Source organism: Pongo pygmaeus, chromosome 1 (genome assembly GCF_028885625.2).
Source record: "Pongo pygmaeus isolate AG05252 chromosome 1, NHGRI_mPonPyg2-v2.0_pri, whole genome shotgun sequence".
Lineage (NCBI taxonomy): Eukaryota > Metazoa > Chordata > Mammalia > Primates > Hominidae > Pongo > Pongo pygmaeus.
This window is the reverse complement of record NC_072373.2, coordinates 173,261,345-173,284,292: the sequence shown is the minus strand read 5'-3', so window position 1 is coordinate 173,284,292 and position 22,948 is coordinate 173,261,345. Positions and strand designations below refer to the sequence as shown.

Genomic DNA, 22,948 nt, shown 5'->3' with positions numbered 1-22,948 from the left:
ACAGAGACAGGGTCTTGCTTTGTCACCCAGGCTGGAGTGCAATTGTGCAATCATAGCTCACTGCAGCCTCAAACTCCTGGGCTCAAGTGATCATCCTGCCTCAGGCCCCCGAGTAGCTAGGACTACAGGCATGTATTACCACGCCCGGCTAATTGTTTTATTTTTTGTAGAGATGGGGTATTGCTATGTTGCCCAGGTTGGTCTTGAACTCCTGGCCCCAAGAGATCCTCCCACCTTCACCTCCACCTCCCAAAACGCTGGGATTGTATGTGTGAGCCACCAAGCCTGGCTGTCATTAAAAGGAAATTAAGGTCAAATCCAACAGATCAATTTGACAATCTCTGTCTTTCCTATTTACTACTATGCCAACCATCTAAGAATCTCTCTCTCTCTCTCTCTATATATATATATATAGATAGATAGATAGATATTTATATATAGATATATATATATAGATATATATATTTTTTTGAGACAGAGTCTCACTCTATCACCCATGCTGGAGTGCAGTGGCATGATCTTGGCTCACTGAAACCTCAGCCTCCTGGGTTCAAGCAATTCTCCTGCCTCAGACTCCCGAGTAGCTGGGACTACAGAAGTGTGCCACCACACCTGGCTAATTGTTGTATTTTCGTAGAGGCAGGGTGTTGCCATGTTGGCCAGGCTGGTCTTGAACTCCTGACCTCAGGTGATCCGCCCACCTTGGCCTCCCAAAGTGTTGGGATTACAGGCATGAGCCACCGCACCCAGCCTAAGAAAGTCTTTTGAAGGCCAAAAAAATTTCTGCTAGAATTCACTGACTGGTTATTACTGATAATTAGAAAGTCTTTTATGCCTAACACAACTATATAAAAGGCTTTGAAACTGAAAAATTACAAGGAGAAGGATAAAAGATCTTTTTCAGCCATAAGAATATTACATAGGGGAATGAAAAGAGGGGAAAAGAAAAGCGCTAAGTATTTCTCACGTGAAAATGACATAAGTTGCACTAAGGTTAAGGTCTGTGTCATTGAAACAGTTGTCTGTGAAGGTTAAGTTCCAACAAGTTCAGTGTTATAAGGTGTGATAGAGTCTGAAATAGGCACTTGAGTGGCCCTGTGAATGCAATGCTCTACTCGCAGTCCCACTGTGGGACCTGAATCATGTTCAATAGCTAACAGGGTGCAAAAAGCACTAAATAATGAATGCAGTAATGGGACGCTTAGCAGACACCTTCCTCTCCACTCAGGAATGTGCTTTTTTTTTTTTTTTTTTTTTTTTTTTTTTGAGATGGAGTCTCGCTCTGTCACCCAGGCTAGAGTGCAGTGGCTCGATCTCAGCTCGCTGCAAGCTCTGCCTCCCGGGTTCACGCCATTCTCCTGCCTCAACCTCCCAAGTAGCTGGGACTACAGGTGCCCGTCACCACGCCTGGCTAATTTTTTTGTATTTTTAGTAGAGACGGGGTTTCACTGTGTTAGCCAGGATGCTCTCGATCTCCTGACCTCGTGATCCGCCCACCTTGGCCCCCCAAAGGGCTGGGATTACAGGCGTGAGCCACGGCGCCCGGCCAGGAACGTGCATTTTTAACAGTCACAAAAATGTCAGGATATCTGCCTAAAGAACATGTCCAGCATTATCAGCCCGAAGAAACGAAGACTACGTGTATTTCCCAGCTCCTTGAGATGGAAATTGGTGATAAATTAATCAGCTCTGAGCACTGCTGAGTAGAGGAAGTATGGACTCGGCAGTCTCAGTGATCTGCCTAGAAGGTACTTCCATTTCTCCTTTGCTTATTCTAATCTTACTCATCCTTCAAGGCTTTGCTCAATTTGTTCCCTTCTTTCTGAAACCTCCGTGTCTCTCCAGCCAGCTAGCATTTCCTCTCAGCAAGCATTTATGCTATTGGATTTCAGACACACTGACATAAAAATGTACCTATGTGTTTACAGTCACAAGAGAACTTAGCCCCTGTGCCAAGCTTCCAGCTGCATTGACCAGAAAAGTAGATGAAATGTATATTTCTAGGAGTGGGTAGGATTAATCCTTATATTGGCTCAGAATTCCTAGGAAAGGGTGCAGGAGAGAAGCATAGCATGACCTTGAGAACAAATCTGCTAGAAAGACGGAGACATCACAGGTCCAAATTAAAATACACAACGAAAAGCATCCAAATGTGTTATTTGAGAAAGAAGTCCAAGAAAGGGATGATAACCACAGCTGAGCATCCTGAATCAATAGGTCAAGAAGGGTTAAAACTAGGGCAAGAATGAGTAAATGAGAAAGAGGAAAGTAAAGAGATGGAATCAGCTTTCCATCTATACCTGGGCCCTAGCTCATCAAAACAAAACTGTGCACCCATCAGTTGATGCACTGAGGTGAAGGAGAGCAATAAGAAACAGAAAATTCTAACTTCTGCCCTAAGACTCTGGAATGCTCTGTAACTTCAAATTTGCCATGTTACTGATTTATCTCTGTTGATGGAAGAGTGATGATGAGCTGCTGACTGAGGCTTTAAGACAGAGGTTGAGGGATCCTGTTGGCTTTAAGTCCTACAAAAATTTATTCATGCATACATTTTTTTTTTTCTGGGGAGAGGGTCCACCATCAATATCTCAAAGAGATTGGAAATCTCAAGAAGGCCTACCTTAGAAACAGTCTAGATAGAAGTGAATCTTGCTCTCTAGGATCTTACAGGGAAGTAGGGGAAAGAAACTGAATAATAGCCCACAGCGATTAAATTCTCATTGCACTGAGCTCATTCACATACTTTAGCTCATTTAGTCTTTACACATTTAGTCTTTACACAAAAACTCTAAGGCAGGCACTAACATTAATTCCATTTTACAGATGAGGACATGGAGAGTGGAGAGACTAACTTAAGTACTCAAATTCACAAAGCTAGAAAATGGTAAAGCTGGGAGTCAAATCCAAGTTGTTCTGATGCCAAAGCCCATATTTTGAACCATTAGAAAATACTGCTCCATGATAACCACAATAAAATGTGGCTAAGGCCAGGTGGAGTGGCTCATGCCTATAATCCCAGTGCTTTGGGAGACCAAGGTGGGAGGATTGCTTTGGGCCAGGAATTCAAGACCACAGTGGGTAATATAGCAAGTCCTCATCTTTAAAATAAAAAAAAAAAAATTGCCAGGCATGGTGGTGCATGCCTGTAGTCCTAGCTACTGAGTAAGCTGAGGCAGGAGGATCATTTGAGCACAGGAGTTTAAGGATACAGTGAGCTATGACTGCAACACTGCACTTCAGCCTGAGTGACAGAGTAAGAGCCTGTCTCAAAAAAAAAAAAAAGAAAAGAAAACAAATTTCAAATTTGTGGTTAGAAATTCAGCAGAAGTGGAAGTGGGCTGGGCATGGTGGCTTACACCTGTAATCCCAGCACTTTGGGAGGCTGAGGCAGGTGGATCACCTGAGGTCAGGAGTTTGAGACAAGACTGGCCAACATGGTGAAACCCATCTCTACTAAAAATACTAAAATTAGGCAGGCGTAGTGGTGCACGCCTGCAATCCCAGTTACTTGGGAGGCTGAGGTGGGAGAATCGCTTGAACCCGGGAAGCGGAGGCTGTAATGAATCAAGATCATACCACTGTACTTTAGCCTGGGCAACAGAGCGAGACTGTCTCAAAGGAAAAAAAAAATTTCAGCAGAAATACATTCGAAAAAGCAATTTCTCTAGGGACCCAAGGAAAGCTGAAGACAGAAAATAATATCTTAACTGGACCTTGAATGTTGAACGAAGAAAAAGTTCAGCAGGAGTACTGGAGTGGAAGAAAAGGATGAACAGAGGCTTATGGTGAGAGAAAGGAGGGGCTCCTGAGGATCTGAGGTCACTAAGGCTGTTCTGAGTGAAAAGATTCAAGGGATGAGGGTCATGAAATTGGGAGGCCAGGTTACTAAATGGGCTGTCCACTGGAACGATGAATCTCCCCAGATAATGGCCAAAAGTAGAGAAGGCAACAAAAATCAAAATAATGGGGTCACAGAAGAAAGTGTATTTTATATTTCAACAGTTGATTATCATTAATTCAGCTCAGTAGTGATTTCATATACAGACTGAGGATAGTGCATAGAACCCCTCTTTTTGCCTGTCTCTCTTATATATTATATTGTTATATAAAATTTTAATTTTTAAAAAGAAAGTCTGTAGCTAAATGTAGTTTGAGAAATGGACTATGTAACTACCATCTCTAATTGCATATTATCTAAGACAAGGCAAGGGATGTAACTGATACACTCTTAAAATCCAAAAATTTTAGTGGTTTTCAGACAAGTATCTGGCAAATTCACTGGGCCCAAATCCTTTCTCTAGCCTTCTGTGACATGCAGATAGTTACAGGGGTTTTGGGGTAGAAGGACTACACTGATTCTTTTTTTTTTTGAAACAGAGTCTCATTCTGTTGCCCAGGCTGGAGTGCAGTGGCACGATCTCAGCTCACTGCAAGCTCTGCCTCCCGGGTTCACACCATTCTCCCGCCTCAGCCTCCCAAGTAGCTGGGACTACAGGTGCCTGCCACCACACCCGGCTAATTTTTTTGTATTTTTTAGTAGAGACGGGGTTTCACCGTGTTAGCCAGGATGGTCTCGATCTCCTGATCTCCTGATCTGCCCGCCTTGACCTCCCAAAGTGCTGGGATTACAGGCGTGAGCCATCACACCCGGCCTACTGATTCTTAATTCTATCAGATTGTGTCCCTAATATTTTATAAGTTACAGGACCCTCTTCAGAAAAATTAAAAAGCTTTAATGACTTTAAACACTTTCCACAGGGCCCCAGAAGGAAAAATCCAACCCTAGGTAGGATGAAAAAACAAAAATCAAAAATAACCCTGCCAAGGAAGCAAGATGTTTTGGCTTTGCCTGATGCTGAGTTCCTGATGTAGGAGGGGAGTGAATGCAGGTGCGTGAGTATGTGGGTTTGTGTTTAGAAGGCCACCTGTCTGCCTGGTGATCCAAGCTATGAAGAAAAAACAACACATATTTTTGGAGGCTGCAGGTGGAACAGGGCAAGAATGGTTAAACACAAAGTGGAAGAAGGGCCAGGCAAGAGGGCTTCTTTGAGAACCAACAGTGTCTTAGTTTGACACGGTGTCTTTGGCTGCAGAAGGAAAAAGAACTTAATGGACAATAGATGAGCTTTGAGTCTACAGGCATTCATTTGTTCATTCATTCCTCACACAGGGATTCATTTGTTCATTTATTATTCATTCATTTACCACTTGAGCAGCTACTCTGTGTCGATGCTTACTGTAATCAGGACATGAATATGATGTGATTCCTGTCCTCAATGGACTTACAAAGCAAGGAGGTATGGAGTAAAAGTGACAACTCCTGGTGAGTAGTTCAGTACAACAAAACATTTAATAAGTGTCTATTAATTGCTAATGTACACTGAGTGATCACTGTTATTAATCTAAACTCTCAGAACTCAGTGAATTTGGTTTTCACATCACCACTACATAGCTGAGAAGACCAAAGACTGAATAGAGCAAAGGGCTCACTCAAGGTCACATAGCCAGTAACGAAGCCAGGATTCAAATCCCGGTATCTCTCATAGCTTAGGTTACTACCACAGTCCTCAGTGGGAAATATATTTCAGGCACTATGCTAGGTGCTGAAATTGCAAAGCCGTGTGAGATGTGATCTCTGCCAAGGATTTTGAGGAACTCAAAGTCCAATGGTTCACGTGAATATGTTAAGAGAAAATGACAATCCATTAGGACCATTGCAAAGAGAAGTATAGAGGTAGCCCAGAGAGACTGAATACTCTATTTGGGGTAAGGAAGGCTTTTCAGAGAGGGTGTGTAATCCCCTAGAATAGTTGCCAATCCCTGGCTCAGTGAGGAGTGTTTGCTAGAGCACTGCCTGAAATAGCAACATGTGGATATGTTCTCATGTTATCTAATTCACATCTTCTGTTAAGGGTTTTATATAAATGTCTCCTTTAATCCTCCAAACAAAGCAAAGGTAGTATTATTTTCTTTTGGTAGATAATAACATACAGGATCAGAGATGCAAAAAGCTGCTCAGGGACTCTCAGGAAGTGGCTGTGGTAAGAACTACACCCAGATCTCACTCTGAAGACCAGGCTCTGTGCAGACCTAAACCTGAGAAAAATGAAACCAGGTGGAACCTAGAGTAACAGGCCACTGGGCAGTTTCTCTTCTTATGGGAAATTTGTGGAAGTCTCACGACTTTCTGGAAGCTGCTTAACATACACTAATCGAGTTATCTCTTGTATTTGTCTTTCTGGCTAAGGGAAAGGTGGTGAAGGAACAAACAGTGAGAGGCAAGGATTTTCAGAGTACAGAGGTACTCTAGGGAGTGTGCATTCATCAGAGAGGCAGGTCTACTAGGGGAAGCCTGGAAGGCAGGAAGATCTCAGAGCAGGGAGGGGTGTGTGGTATTCAGTATTACCTCCGAGAGGCTTGGGCAAGTGGGATCAACTTTCCAATACATAAACTACTCTGTCCTCTAATTCTGTTCAATCATCTTTTTTGGTAGATAAGAACACTGAATCTCTGAGGCAAGGAAATGTATCAAAAGTCTCACAGGTAGGAAGAGGAGCTCAGATTCCAACTGCAGCCACCTGTCTCTATACAATAGCCTGAGGTTTTTACTTCTTACCTCTCTTAGGCTTTTGAAAATGTTGAAAATAGCTCATGGAAAAGTCATCATTACCATCAGTTGGTTCTAGGACTCTGAGAGAACAGCGGGTTGGGAGCCACTACATGCCATTCAGGCAGCCCAGATATTTTGCAAGCAAAATTTCTAGTGCATTTCCTTAATGATTATTTTGGAGTCAGAAATACAAGGACTTTCTTAATTCTACCAGGGATTTTCATAAATTCCTTCTACAGATAGAGTCATTCATATATATTTTATTTTATTTTATTTTTTTATTTTATTTTATTTTATTTTATTTTATTTTATTTATTTTATTTTATTTTATTTTATTTGAGACGGAGTTTGGCTCTGTCACCCAGGCTAGAGTGCAGTGGCGCGATCTCGGCTCACTGCAACCTCCGCCTCCAGGGTTCAAGCGATTTTCCTGCCTCAGCCTCCCGAGTAGCTGGGATTACAGGCACGCCTCACCATGCCCGGTTAATGTTTTGTATTTTTATTAGAGACGGGGTTCACCATGCTGGCCAGGCTGATCTCGAACTCCTGACCTCATGATCTGCTCGCCTTGGCCTCCCGAAGTACTGGAATTACAGGCCTGAGCCACTGCCCCGGCCTTCATGTATTTATTAAATGTTCCTAAAGCAGCCGCGTTGCACCTGGCTTTCATATACCAGGCCATGGGCTTGCATCTGGTAATACAAAGACCCCAGGACATTCAAAGAAGTAATAGGGAAGAAGTGCTATTAGCAGAGGAATGATAGCACAAAGGCAGGAGTGATCTGCTGTTGCTGTTCAGAGTGAAGTCCAGAAAGTCCCCCTGAGAACACAAAGCTTGAAGTAAAGTTGGAATGCTGGGGGAAGGCTGCAGAGAGAGTGGGGAGGGGTAAAACAAACAAACACAAAAAGATTTCAGTAGGGCTGGACCAGAAGGAGGTAGATTAGACACATAGGCTGGAGAGGGGACCTTCAGGCAGCCTGCCTGTGTATCTCAGGCAAAGGAGCTTGGATTTTTTTTTTTTTTCTGGAGCTATTAAGCATGGAGATGGTGTGGCCAGAATCATTAATAAATTCACAAAAACCAAGGCAGCAAATGGAGCATGTTTCCTTACGTATCTAAACCTGTTAGGGGCAAGTGTGGCAATTCAGGCACAAATTGAATTGTAGAGAATGGTGTCATGGGGGCTAGACCAATTGAAACACGAAGAGCAGACCAATGTTTCAGTGACAAGGGGGCCTGATGAGGTGCAAAGGCCTCAGGGAGAAAAACTGCTGTTTCCCTGAGCAGTACAACACAGAATAGGATCCCTAGACTTCGGTTTTTGAAAACGGGCCTGCATCTGGATATGTTTTTTCATTAAAACTAACATGCATAGGTTTCAGAAGCCATATTTAGGTGGGGGGTAGTGGTTTCAAGATCCTGGAAGAGTGGGTTATAGAAATGGACATTGATCAGAAAGAAGTTACACTAAACGAAAAGGGAGAAGGGGCAGGCAAGGATGAGAATCTACCAGAAAGACTCCCAACTTGGAGAATACAGAATCTCAGGTTTGGAAGGGACATCCAGAGCTCTCCTGTCCATCTCCCTATGCAATGTGTGAATCGCCCTGGTAATCTTTCTGACAAGTGGTCTGCAAGTCTTGTTTGCATAGCTCCAAGAATGATGAGCTCACTCTCTGAGGTGCCAGCTGGTCTACCTCTGAGCAGCTCTGACTGTGGGAAGGTCAGCCTCACTTTGAGCTGGAATTGACTTTCTTATAGTGCCACCCACTGGTCTTGGTTCCAGGACTTGGCTGACACAGAACAAGGTAATCCCTTTTCCATACAGTGGCCTTTGGAGTCCCATTTCATATCTATGTATTCTTTTATCCAGGCCAAACATTTCTGTGTCCTTCAGCTGCTCCTCATCGGATGGAGTTTCACATCCCCTTGTTAATCTTATCGTGAAACATGCAGGTGTGCCTTTATGTCTCTCACAGTGTGGGGTCCAGAACAGACAACAGTGTTCCAGGTAGAACGATTTTAGCCTCACAACAGCTGTCAGGGACAGAGCTGACATTGTTGAGGGTCTACCTGACTTTAAAGCACCTTCTTTGTCCACACATTGTTGAGATGAATGAGGTCAATAGTGACAGCTAGTCCCTTGGCTGTGGCAAAGTCCCATGTGCCCCCTGCTCAAGAGCCTTCACCGGCTCCCCAGAGCTGCCTGAATTATGTATAGAAGTTGCCTTCTGCATGCCAGTTGTAGGTCCTAAATATGAGTTCTGGGCACTTCAGTGGTTTGGAGCAGTACCACACAGCTGGGAATTTTTGGTTCTGTCCCAGATTCCCAGGAGTCCCACCAGCACATGGGGTCCAGATCCACTGGACCTTGTTGTCCTTAATGTGGTAGGCCTCTTGGGTTCTCCACAAGCCCACTGCACATGACCTTTTCCAAAATTTTCACCCTTTGGCTGAACTTTTGTATACCCCAAAGGCCCTGGCCAGCCCTTCTCCTACTGTCCCTTTGAAACTTCTCAACCACTTTCAAATTAGATGGGCAGCTCTCTTTCCACAACAGAAACACTATCCTCCACTTGAGCAGGTCACCGAGCTCCTCTGAGCTTCACTACTATCAGCTCTGCCTCTTACTCAGGTTATTCTGAGGATGGAGTGAGAAAATGGATATTAGATACACAACACTATTAGATACCATAATACTGTGATGTGTTAGAAGAATTACTTCTTCTAAACCATGACCCCACATCTAAACATCTTCTAAACCATGGCTTCTTCTAAACCATGACTTTTGCCCTAAAACACCTACGACCTTGAGGCCCTTAAACAGAGTAGTTCACGTGATTCAACTCACTCCCACTCATGGGACCAGACCTTCATCCAGACTGGCACCTTTTCCTCAGTGCTACCATTTCTGCCTCATGTCTCCTTCCTCTGGCCCACTGAAGATTCCCCAGCATGCAGTCTGCAGCAGAAACATGTGGGGCCATGACACTCATTCCAGGAGAAGGGTTTCCTTCCACAGGCTGTAGACAGCCTCAGTGTGAATCCAGGTCACGGAAACCTGGCAGTAGAGAGGAGATGTACTTACACTTACAGGTTGACTTTTTGGCACATCATAAACACCTTCCTTCTTTTGGCTGGTGGGAACCTATGGAAAAATTAAATTCAGCACAGTCAAAACACTCTGGTACTCCAATTTTAAAGAACAAAGCAACCAGACTTCAACTGCAAGCTGGCTAAGGGTACCTGAGAATGGCCCCCAGGACAAGCCCAGGGGAACCTGCTCTAATTGTGAAAGTATCAGGCCAGGCTCCCTCCCTTAGGAGCATCAGATGGGGACAGGGAGTGGGCATCATTTAACAAAGGTTTATAGGTGGTCTCTGCCATTGGGCTCCTCGCAGAATCAAAGACTAGAAACCTACATAGACTTCAGAAGTCATGCGGTAAAAAAAAAAATCCTCATTTCCTTAGACAAAAATGAGGCCTAGGGAGGTGCTATACTGTTCCTGAAGTGATTAGAAACAGTTTGTAGCTGAGCTTAAACTGTTCAATGCTGAGTCTGAGATCTAGGCTATTTAAAATATAGCAAATATCAAGATCCTAGCACAAAGCACAGCTTCTACTGGGATCATATACAAGTCATTTGATAATTATGGAAGGTTTTCATTGAAGAAAAAGGCCCACGAGTGGTATGGAAAGTGTGGGCCTAGTATGCAGAAGATCTTGAGGGCGTTTAACATTAATCTGCATCTTCCTCCCTTCCCTTACTCATCCATCTGGTCTCACTGTGTTATGAGCTAACTGTGACAGCCTGAGCAGGTCACTGAGCTCCTCCGAGCTTCACTACTATCAGCTCTGCCTCTTACTCAGGTTATTCTGAGGACCAAGTGAGAAAATGGATATTAGATACACAACACTATTACATACCATAATACTGTAATGTGTTAGAAGAATTACTTTAGTTACTGACACATCATATAAATATATAGAACACATCTTATGATACTAACGATAGTGGATATGTTGACTACTTTTCAAATGAGTCAACCAAGGGTTTTCACTGAAAGATTCCAGATTGGAAGCACTCATTAGTTGTTCCTTTCCCAGCAACTGTCACAGCTTAGCTCACACCCCCATTGCAGGACCCAGCCAGCAGTGGTTTTATAATGGTCTGACAACATGCCTTTCTTTCCATCATATTGGGAGCTCCTTAAGAGCAGGCATAGTGTCTAACACCCAGTAGGCTCTCAGTAAATGTCTGCTGAGACATATGGTAAACGTATGATAGAGGAATGTGGGGAATAGTGAAGGAAAAGTATCTTTTAGGCTTGAGCTAGCTAACTACACCATTGTTCTATAAGAAGTAAGAATTTGAGCTTATTCCTTAGGTCCCTTTGACATTTTTCATCTCATTTAACTTAAAATCTTTTGCAATAACTCTAAGAAATTGGTAGTATCATCTCTACTTTAAATAGGAGAAAGTGAGGCTCAGAGATGTTAGGGACTTTGCCCAAATCGTCAAAGCTGGTAAGTGACCAGGTTCAAACCCAGCTCTTTCTGGTGGCCAAACAAGAGATCTATTATTAATAATGTCAGCTAACATGGACTGGGTGCTTCCTATGTGCCAGGCGCTGTTCTAAACATTTGTGTCTTACATACATTCTCATGCAATCCTCAAGACAAGTCTTTCAGGTAAGAACTCAGTTGGCCCCATGTTGCGGAGGAGAAAAATATCTCTGGCAGTAGAGATATTTGCCCTAGAACACCTGTGACCTTGAGGCCCTTGGACAGGGTAGTTTGCGCGATTCAACTCACTCCATGAGTGCAGTCTGTGAATGGGGAAGCCAAAAGCTTGAGCCCAGGGAGTTTGCCATTTGACTGCTACACTATTCAGACAGCTGTTTCAAGTGGGCCTTTTCTTTGACATCACATCCTACGTTCCCAGAAGCTCATCTACACTCTTGCAGAAAACAGGACTGAGTGAGCATGGCTGTGTCGGTGGTACACTTCCAGAGCTGATCTTGCAAGCTTCACTGTGCAAGTAGCCAGCGAAGAATGTCATTTCTTTGCTCCTGATAACTGAGCTCCATCTAAAAGAAATCCTCTAAGAATGCCTACAGAGTCCTTGTTAATGAGGGCCAATAAATTACCAGCCCTCACTTTTGTTTTTACTAGTTCAACCTTTACTGAGCAAAATGAAGAACATTCTGTTGCCTGTAATTCACTGCTCACTATGGGCACTTAGCACAGTTGAACCGCAGCTGCCTCTCAATTATCCCTAAAAACGGAGAAGAAGCGGTGGAATGGATAAACCCAAACCGTGCATAATTGAAAACGCTTTTCTACTTGGCTCTCCCATGGGTGAGATATCAATCTGCCTGTTTGTCCTTTAAGATTTATCTCAGCTGGGATATCTTCTTGGAAGCCTCACCTGATTCTCTAGGCCTTGTTTGGAGCCTTCCCCTGAATTCTTGTAACCTCTGGTGCATTCTTTCATTAAAAAATAAAAATTGCTAAGTACATATTATGTGTCATGCATCACGCGTTCCCTGGGACAATGATGGTGAACATGATGGATATGGCCCGTGATTTAACAGAGCTCCTTGTCTTATTGGGGGAAATGGAAAAGTAATCAGACTACTGAAAAAGAGTGTAAAGTGTGCTTTATCTTATCATGAGAATTATTGCACCACATTGTAACTGTTCCAGGATCTATAAGCTTGCTGAGGGCAGGTTGGGATATTTTATTATCCTTGTATCCACAGCTATAAATATTGGTGAAACAAGAAATGCCTAATTGCCAAGCATTCAGCCCATGAGTGCTAAGGTGCATGGTCCTGGCTCTCATCTCTGCTTAGCTGTACCATTCTGTTTACACAAAAGGCTTCAGTAACACAATGTTTTAGAGACATAAAAGTTTCAGACCAAAAGGAATCAGAAGACTGGTAGTTCCAAATCCTGGGTCTGCCACAGGCTGCGACTCAGACAGTCACTTTGCTCTCTGAACTTCAGTTGCTCCATCTGCCCATTGTGAGCATCTAAGGGGGCTGTACATAAACTTCTGAGGGTGGGGGCCGTGCCATGGTCACCATCCCATCCCCGTGCCAGACGCATGTGATTTCCCATGTGTCCAGTCATTTATTTGTTCTATAAATAATCATTTTTTTGTGTAAGTGAATAGATGTTAAATTACTCTAAAAACAGCACATTCTATACTGTACATACAGAAAACACTTTTACTTTTATTTTGGCAGCATGCTAATTAATAGTGTGGAGAGGCAGTTCCAGGCTTCGTTGGGTAACATTTCCTGGAGACTCATCATTTAAAAATAACGATACTTAACACGGATTGGATGGTTAACAGTGGTTTTTGAATGAATGAACTTGGAAAATGACCATGTGGAAAGCTGAAATCTTGCTTATATAGGAAGCCTGTTCAGGTATTGAAGAACACTAGATTTAGAATCGGAGGTTCTGACCTTGTATTCAGCACCTCAATTGGGGGAACTTGATTTTCCTATGTTCAAAATGATAGTCATTGTAGCTGTTTTTCCTATGTCACCATTATTGGAAGGATCAAAATTAAGTGATGTGTAAAAATGTTTTGTATTGGGAGGCTGATAACTTCAATACAGCCAATAACTTTTTCTGAGGCATGCAAAGCAAAAGGCAATTATTATTATTAATATAGCTGGGAAACCAAAACTATTAGAAAAATCTCGAAAAAAGAGGTTACATTTACTCAAAAGCCTCTGCATCTCTTTTGTTGGAGTTATAAATAGGAAAGTGAAGCACGCTTGAGGATTTCTGCTAGGCTCTCCAACAACATGTGGTGAGCAAGTTATGTTCTATTTCACTTAAAACATGATCATAAGACATCTTCAACAGCATCTGAAACTGACAACATGCAAGGAAGGAGGGGAAACTCACGTTTACACAGAACCTACTATGAACCAACTGCTCTCCTCCTCGTTTTACGTTTTCACATAACTGCTAGGAGCAGAGAATATATTATCCCCATTTCATAGCCCAGGAAATTGAGATACAAAAATTATGTTCTCCACTCAAGTTCACAAAAGAGTTAAAGGTCTCCAGGACTGTCTGCCTCACTCCAGAAAGCAAGGAGGTGAATAAAAGCTGACACCACTGGCTGGGCCAAGCTGAAGTATTATCAAACACTGCAATTCAGGAGAAATAGCTATGGAACACTTACAAGCCCTTAAAAAAAAAAAAAAAAAAAAAAAAAAGAATGAGGCTCCTAATAGCAGCCCCTTAAAAGCCCAGCCTTATCTTCAGGCCCAAGAGCTTATCTCTTATTAAGTAAATTGAGCCCCAGCAGACTGGCAGAGCAGGAGAAAAGAATGACCAAAGGCCTTTCCAATAGAAGGAGATAAAATATTCATTCCCTTAAATGGTAGCTTCCTGTTAATGATGGACAGATGGGAAGATCTGGAGGTCAGAGCTGTTAAAACAAGTGTGATTTTTAGATAGTGACTTGAAAGGGACTTAGAATCTAATTGTGAAACTCAGAATCAGGGGATTCTGAGCTGAGAGCAGCCTTAGGATTTATTTCTTTATTTACAGAGGTCAGAGGGACCTGCAGTGGGGGTTCTACCTATTGCTAGTTCTGGGACCCTGGGCAAGTTACCTTATCACTGTGAGCCTCACTTTCCTTATCCGTAAGGTAGGAATAATGATTCAAGCCACATGGGGTTGTTGTGAGAGATAAGATATTGCACTCAAACCCCATTCACAGAGTTGGCCCACCATCAGCGCATGTGCACACGCAAATTTTCCCACCTCCACCGAGTCTTATTATCCTGTAAAACAAGCTAACGTGCTTCTCTAAAAAAAATCAAAGTCCTATGGTAAAGCAGTAATTGCAAAAAACAGAAAAGGGTCTTGCCTGAGAGAGCCCTGTATTTTACTTGCTCATTTTACAGGTGAGTAAACTGAAGCCCAGAGGAAAAAAAATATACTTGACAGTTAAATTAATGGCTGAGTTGGTACTTGTACTAAAATACTGAATCCACACAGCCAGACTCCACATTTTGTGACCCATGATGACACCTCTTCTCTCCATTCTACACATGAGCTTGTGAGTTAGGGAAAAATTGTTCGCCTATTTTATCAAGGGAGAAACTGACTCTGAGAAGGTAAGTGCCTTGCCCACAACCACTTAGCCAAAGGTAGTTGGTAAGAGCCTGGACTACAACCCAGCTTTCCACCAGCTAGAGCAGGTCTTTCCAGTACACTAGGATGTCTCCCTCCCCACCCCGCCCCCACTGCAATCCTACAAGGCGCAGTGGGAGCCCTGCCAACTATAGCTAAGTCTGGATTCAGAAACCTGTAATACTGCAAAGCTTCCTTTTATTTAAAAGGGGCCCTCTCTTCCTAGGATGATTGGTTAATGGTTTTTTCCTCCTCATATTCAGATACTGTTAAGCTTGTATACACTTTAAAATCTGACACTCAGGACAAATGCAACTTTTCTTATTAAAGATACTTGGTAAGCCATGACTTTCAAAAAAATCTCAAAGCACAACCTCATATTTGAATGGAATCCAGATAGATTCAGTGGAGAGAAAATATTATTCAACAAGGCTGATAACTTTAAACCAAGTTGTTGGTAGAACTAACATTATATTTTAGTCATTTAGAATTCTATGCATTTGATAGAAATTGAAAATATGTTTTACTTTTATTACACAAGTAATACACACCCAAGGCAGAATAGGCCACACAACTAACAAAATTAAAATCACTTATTAAATACATTAAATTTTTTTCTGCTCCTATAATGTTTCTGTTTCAAATTGGGACTACAATACTAATGAGTGAAAAGTTGCAGGTCATCATATCTATTTGATGTGCTGCTATACTGCAATTACACAGACACTTTGGTGGAAGACCATGGCAGAAGGAGCCAGAGCTTCGCCTTCACACCCATGCCTGGGTTTGAATCTTGGCTCTAAATAGTTGTACAACCCAGAGAAAGCTACTCGGCTTCTCTCTCTGAGTCTCACCCTATAAAAACAGAATTAAAATATCTAGTTTATAACATCTTTGTGATAATTAAATGAGTTTAAAAAGTTCAGTTTTCTTTGCACAATTAAAAATAAGGGTAAAGCCTTTAGCTGTACTTTCATTCAGTTAATATTCTTAATGTTGTTTTCACATAGCATTTGAAATTAAATTTGTGCTTTATTTTCAGTAGCGGAGGTGGCTTTTTAAGAAATTTGATGAGCACATTCTTCTGAGAAATAAAGGACCCTAATTGTATAACGGACACCAGCTCTCCAATGTATTACTTTAGTAAAATGGAACATTTTATTTTTGCTTCTACTTAAAATAGTTAAGATCCATTCAAAAGTAAAACACTGTACCTAACTAGCTATTAAACATCAACAACAAGGCATGAAAACTACTGGTAAATTGCTGGGGAACTAGAAGCCATTTCACTCAAAGGTATTTTAACAAGCCAGGAATGACCAACAGAACCCTTGGTTCTTTAGACTATCAGTATATTTATGCATGTACTAGTAGTGGTGCAATGGTAAGAGAGGCAAGCAATTTTATACCTGATAAATGTTTTCTTCCGTTTCGGGATCACGGATTGGCTCATGTCCAGCCTCAAACACAATGTACTATTACAGGAGCAGCCAGAAAGGAAAGGTCAGAGGTGAAAAAGAAGAAAGGAAAAACAAGCATTTGGAAATTAAGATACAAATCACAGTGAGCATTAAAGAAGCAGGCACAAGAGAAAACACCTTAAAGACACAACTGAATTATTGAAATAAAATGTACCTTGTACGTTCCTGCCTTTCATAAGGAAAACTGCAGAGGTCTGCTGGTCAGTATTTCAACAGTGATTGCATCAAGCCTCTGCAGATCTTTCTGGAGATGTAACCTCTTCATTCAATGGCAATTTGTCTCAGTAATATCTGAATACATTGGTATTGCTGAGTGAGAATGCTATTTCACTGGAATGCCTGAGATCTCAAACTTTGTAATGTATGGGTCACAGTTGAGGGGCATCCCTTTTCCCCTAAGGTTCAAAATCCTAAACACTCTGAAGAGCTCAGAAGCCCTAAACTCCTTTATCCCATAAATATCACCTTATTTTGCATTCTCACTTTTAAATACGTTAAATCGATTTTTCCATGTTCATGTTTTAGGACTGAGACATTTCAAAAAGGCTATTATTCTTCATTCTGTGCAAGCCAGTGAGCCAGGGGGTGAAGCTCATATTATATACAAATCCTTGGCCCTCAGCATTCTAAAGCAAGAGCATGTCATTACGTGCATCTTTGGCTTTTGTTTGCCATATACATGAGATACTTTTTCCACTTCAAGTCATCTACATTATTTTACTTTCATTGTAGCAGTACCAGATTTTTGTGTGAAAATAAGCATTTATATAAAATACATATGTGACACACACACACATGCACACACAAAGAACACCTATGCATCCCAGTTAGAACTGTAAGTTCAAGATTTTCCTTTGTGTTCAATAAGTCATTTTTTGGGCTTCTTTTTCTCCTTGAGAATAAGCACAGGGGAGGGAGAGGCTGTCTTTTCCTTTTTTTTCTGCATCTCTGTTTGAACAGACCACATACTTGACCCCAAGAGAGATCATCTCTCTACCCACCACTGAGCTGCAGATCTTGAAGAGAGTCCAGAGAAAGCTAGGGGCAGAAGTGTCTTTAGGGTCACTCTTTCTTTCCTCCCAACAGCTCCTACGGCATGAGCCAGGTAATCGGAGGGTCAGCTTGCCCCATCGGGGGTCAGAGAGCCCTCCTCATAGCCTTTCTAAAGCTTAGAAACCATCCTTTGGGTCTGTGCTGAAATGTTACCAAAATGTCAGCCCCCACCTCTGGTTCTTAACTCAGAGAAGCCACCTCATTATTCATATTCTCTCTAATGAACTCAGAATATTCAAGAGACTCTTGAAAACATTCAGCTCTGGGATCAAACTTTTACAGACTGTGAAGGGGGCTGAGGCAGAGGCAAGAAGGGAGAAGCGGATCTCCAAATCCCAAGATACCGATGCCGGCCAAACTTCTGTTAGTTTTTATGGAAATTTGCTCCTGGAGGGGCTGGCAGCCCTCACCCTCAGAAATAATCTTGGTCTCTCTCCAGGTTTTGCAGTCAGTGGATTCTTCAGGTTTCTGACAAAATGGCTCTGGCACAGGTCTAGTCACTCTTGAATCTAAAACCCCCACTAGTTTCAGAAATTACCTGGTACACAGGATCTTCAACATCCTCCTCCAATATTGTCTATTGCAGGGTAAGGAGAGGGAGGGTGAAAAGCAGAGGACATAAAGGAAGAGATGTGAGACTGCATTCAGAAATTACAGGACAGTAAAGAAACCAGCTCTGGGCAGAAGAGGCTGGTGGGTCATCAAGGTAGAAAAAGCACAGAAAAGTCAAAACCCTTAGAGCCACTCCCACCTCCACCCGCACTGTTAACAATAGCAAAAGCAATTGTGTTTCTTGGGTCCTCCACCCCTGAAATCTCTCTCTGGATTCGAGATTTCACTTCATCTAACATGTCTAGAGTTTAAGAGAATAAGGAATAATTTCTAATGGCTTGCTTTGGGTCCTGTAATTTACACAGGAATCTTTCATCTTCGTTTATTTCTACTTGGCAGCAGGAAGAGAAGGCCTGACTGTCAGTTTTTACATGTGTTTATTTGAAGCCCCGATCTCCAGTGCAAGGATAAATTCACAGGTATACCTGGTACACAGCTTGTTCACACTGCTTATCCTTTTGTGCCTTTTTTTCTAATTCTTCTCTTTGCTTCAATTCATAAATGAGTTGAAAGAGATCTCTCAAGTCCAGAATAACAGGTTCAGCCTGGAGTGAAAGGTAGTAAGGCACATCATAAGGGAATGGTACTGAGACGCAGCAACAAATTTTTGTTTTTGCAGCGACAACCCGCAGCCCTTCCTTTTCTATTAATCTGAAAGCATTCCATCCTTAATTAATCCTACCTTGTTTATACTGGTTTAGCAAATTGCATCTAGGCTAAAGTTCATTTCTTCAACTAATTATATTTGCAAATTCATAATAATCATAAGCATAAAAGGCATTGCTTTTATTTTTAGTGATTTAGAATACAATAAAAATTAGGGTAGGCCTTATGCAAAACAGCTATTTGTTTTCTCTTATTTTCTTTTTAAATAAGGCTATGAACGCAAGGAAACTTATTTGTATATGGTGCCTCGATCCAGTTTAATCAGAAAGGAAAATAATTAGTCATTAGGAAATACCCATTAGTTAAAAAAAAAAAAAAGAAAAAGAAAAAACTGGATGGGTATGAGCATGTTTCCTTGCTCCAAGGCTGTTTATCTTTTCTAGATGGGAATGTGAGCATCAACTTCAGTGGAAATACATTGCTTGGTCATATCTGAGAGTGGGCCCTCAAAGACCAATGGAGTCACTGGACTGTCGCCCCAGAGTTCCAAGGAAAGGCTCCCTTCTTGGATAGGGATACTCACCGCCTGGGCTGTTTTTATGGCCACAAATCTGTGATTCCCTTCCTTCCCACAAACATATCCAAAGGCCCGGTGATCTGTAATGTCCTTTGCAATGTAGGATATTTCATGAACAGCATGATGATGCTGAAGGGCCTATCAGAGAAAAAAAAGGAAGAACATATTTCAGGGGACTTTCCCTTCGAGCTGTTGATCAATAAGAAATGTGTTTCAGCTATGTGTGAACAGGCCCGAAGGGCTTTGGAAAAGCTGTTTAGTCCAGATGGAAAGAAAAAGAGCTATGCCTGCCCTTGAGAAATGGAGGCTTCCCTCTATGGTCTTAATACTGTGACCAGAGAGAAACATAGGATTGTTCATATGCTGAATAAGCATCTGCAACAGTGGCTTTATTCAGCTTGCTAGAGCCAGCCAGTTTAATTCAATGGGTAGGCTTCTGTTTGATCTTTTTTCATGACACATCCCAGTCCAACTTTTGGATTGATATTTAATTTACTTAAATACTCAGGGACTGTGTGTGCTGTGGTGGAGGAGGTACACTGCACAACTCCAGGGAGTATCATTAACATTCATAGAACTATAGATGTGCATGGTGACAACGCTTTTCCAGCTGATGGTGATAGAGTGTGTTGAGGAATAAATGCCTTTCTCTGTTTTGCCCAAAGTCACCACTGGGGGTAGAGGCGGGGCTATGCATATCTCAGGCTTTTCATTGGTAGATCTCTCTGCCTGCAACATCAACTCTTTTTATCCACTTGCCCAAATTCTGTTTCTCTTTCAATGGCCATATGAAATAGTACCACCTGTGTGAAACTTCCTCTGAACAAGGCATGCCTTCTGTCTCCCTGGAGAAATAATTCCACCCTCATTTGTGTTTCTGTAGAACTTTACTTTCTAATGACACTGAACTGATGAATTCCTCCAATGTTGGTCCCTGGACTTCCTTACTCTCACAGGTCTTCCTTCTGTGATATATTTGCATGATTCCTTGTCTGTCTTTCCCAGCCGGTTCTGTCTTCCTTATCTCTGTCATCCTAGCACCTTGCACTATGCCTGGCCTATAGTTGTTGAACTATAAAGTAAACTGAGATTGATAATTAGTAATTTGAAAATCTTTTATAATTGACCTTCATGCCTTCATTATCTGAGCTTCAACAAATAATGTTCACCATCCTATTGGGTAATGGTGATCTTTATGGTTATTTTCGTATACTAAACCTACTTGAAGCAATCCTTATTCAACAGTACTCTGTAAAGGCTTATATATTCATCTGGGTGCTTATGGTATGTTTAAAGTCCTTATAAAGAGCCTTTTCATTATACCGGGTATCAGGAGGCCTGAATTCTAGCTACTGTGTAAACACAAGGCACCCACTGTACCCCTGTGTACCTCAAGTTTAACCCTCTAGTAAATGGGAGGTATGTACCAGATCAATGACTCATAACCCAAAGCCATAGATCCTTAGGGGTCATTAAATGTAATAAAAAGAGGCCCCATGCAATTTTCAAAATCTCAAAAAACTAAACAGCAATATGTAATTATTGCTAATAAGTCTACACATTTCTATGTGCATGCAAATGAAAATGCCAAGTTTATTTGGAATTTCTTTTTTTTGAGAGGGTCTCACTCTGTCACCCACGCTGGGGTGCAATGGTGCAATCTTGGCTCACTGCAACCTTCACCTCCTGAGCTCAAGTGATCCTCTCGCTTCAGCTTCCTGGGTTGCTGGGACTACAGGCATATGCCACCAGAGCCGGCTCATTTTTTTGTAGAGATGGGGTTTCGCCATGTTGCCCAGGCTGGTCTCAGACTCCTGGGCTCAAGCGATCCACCTGCCTTAGCCTCCCAAAGTGCTAAAATTACAGGTGCGAACCACGGCACTGGCCATTTATTTGGAATTATATCAGCTTAGTGTTGCTAATATTCCTTAGCTCATATTTGAGTATATTCTCTTACTGGCAATTAGTTATGGTTTAAATAGTCCAAACAGGAAAATGGATGATTACAAATGCAGTTTTTTTGGTAGACAGAATCTTCCCCATTACTGAGTCCATGGAGGGAGAGAGAAAATTATGAAAACATTGGGAACCACTGGAGTAGATACTCTCTAAGCTCTTATTCTGTCTTCCCAAATCCTTTTAAGCCATTAGGACCACCCACTACAAAACCAGCCTCCTGGCACAGTGGGCCTCTGGATTTCACGATGGTCATCGCCATAGTTGTAGGTCACTGATCTTCTAAAATGTCCATCTCTTGGCCGGATGCAATCTTTCCAGGCATTTGACCTTATAAATCATTTGCGGCAGTAGAATTTTCTGACTTACCTTAAACTTCAGGGTCTGATCATTCACTACCTCTCTGACTACTCTTAGAACTCTCTCTATGGCTTCACGCTTGCCCAGGCTGCCCACTGCCCACTGGATATCATGCTTTAATGGTGGTATGACTGCTCAGTTACCCTAGTCCCTCCAGTGGCAATAAAACAAATGTATAAGTCTAATGGTTTTTGACACAAATAAGTTGGCAGAGAAGGACATATTTGCTAGCAAAATAATTAGGACCCATTAATTTTTGTTTTATTAAGAGGACATATTTAGCTAGCAGAGGAAAATTGCTCAAAGAGTGGTAGCTTTTTCATGGTGTTAATGATGTAAAATTGATGAGATTTACGTTCGCACAACATGGGGGCATTGATTTATAGGCTTTTGTGCGCTAGAATGGTAGGCAGCAGGGAAAAGTGGGAGACAAAGACGTTCTTCTCTTCCTTTCCTGAAAGTATCTCTCTCACTGCATAATGTGGAGAATGTTATCCACGTTTCCTATTAAATCAAAGTTTGACGACAGTGCCTTATTGATTGCCAGGTAGAATATTGCTCTAAAATCAAGCTGCGATTAGAAGTCTTCCTGGTGGAATTAGATTTGGAGATGATTGTGCGATGGTAAAATATCACCTACCAGGCAAGACGGCAGATGGAGATGTTTTAATTTATCTGGGAATCCTCATTAAGTGTTTTAAAATCAAAACATTTTTAATGCCTGATGATACCTAATACCGTCTTGCAGAGTGTAGCTGTGTGTGCGAGCGTGAAGTGCTTAAAGATATTTGTAACATTATTCTCTCTCATAGTTAATTTTATGACATGTTAAAAAGGATTGCTCTGAACGTGTCTCATTCATTTGGAAATAAGAGTCAGTGAGGGGCTATGTCTTCCCTCTCTCCAACCTTAACTATGCAGACGTAACATAGATACTTAGAAATACAAATACATTAGAATTCTGCTAATCCCACAATTGCATTATCACATTCGCTTTAGGAACTTAGAGTATCATGCAAATTCTTGTTCACTGAGCCTCAAAATTGCCCCGTGTCTTCAAGTAGACTTTATCAGCACAATCAAAGACAGTTGGAACCTTAAACGTCAATCCTGAGTTTATTCATGAAGGGACTGAAGGTCAGAGATTGAAATGCCAGGACCAATACTAAACCCAGGTGTTTTTCCTACTCAGGATGACAAAGCATTGAAAAAAGGAAACTAGATTACACAGAATCAAAGTCTCCTTTCCTTAGACTTTTTGGCTCCCTCAACCAACAACAAAAAGATGATCCCTTGATAAGCTGGGATGAGGAAGGCAAGGGAAGAAGAGAACTGGGTAAGGGGAGAGAACTGAGAATGTTCTGGATTCAGGCAGGTATCTGAGATCAGGGAGGGTCATAAATCAGTGGGCTTGGGGTAAAGGCTGGCCACTGGGCTCTCAAAGAAAAAGGTCAAGACAGCATGGTCCTGAAGTTTACTCTCAGGAATTGGCTGTCTCTGGCACCTGTTGAGCAGCCA

General features: G+C 41.9%; 1 protein-coding gene across 8 annotated transcripts in view; it reads right to left on the bottom strand.

Moving 5' to 3' along the window:
- Positions 1 to 22,948, bottom strand: part of DAB1 (DAB adaptor protein 1) — a 431,942-nt gene that overhangs the window by 59,086 nt on the left and 349,908 nt on the right. For 5 of the 8 annotated variants that reach the window (XM_063655172.1, XM_063655164.1, XM_063655169.1 and 2 more), the window contains exons 5-7: positions 19,121 to 19,252; positions 18,357 to 18,476; positions 9,702 to 9,761 (exon numbers count right to left, since the gene is read on the bottom strand). In XM_063655172.1, the coding sequence (XP_063511242.1) occupies positions 9,702 to 9,761; positions 18,357 to 18,476; positions 19,121 to 19,252 (312 nt within the window). Of the gene's footprint in view, positions 1 to 9,701; positions 9,762 to 16,194; positions 16,261 to 17,857; positions 17,897 to 18,356; positions 18,477 to 19,120; positions 19,253 to 22,948 lie in introns of all 8 variants that reach the window. The other 3 variants (XM_063655159.1, XM_054488805.2, XM_063655155.1) reach the window with 2 other exon arrangements.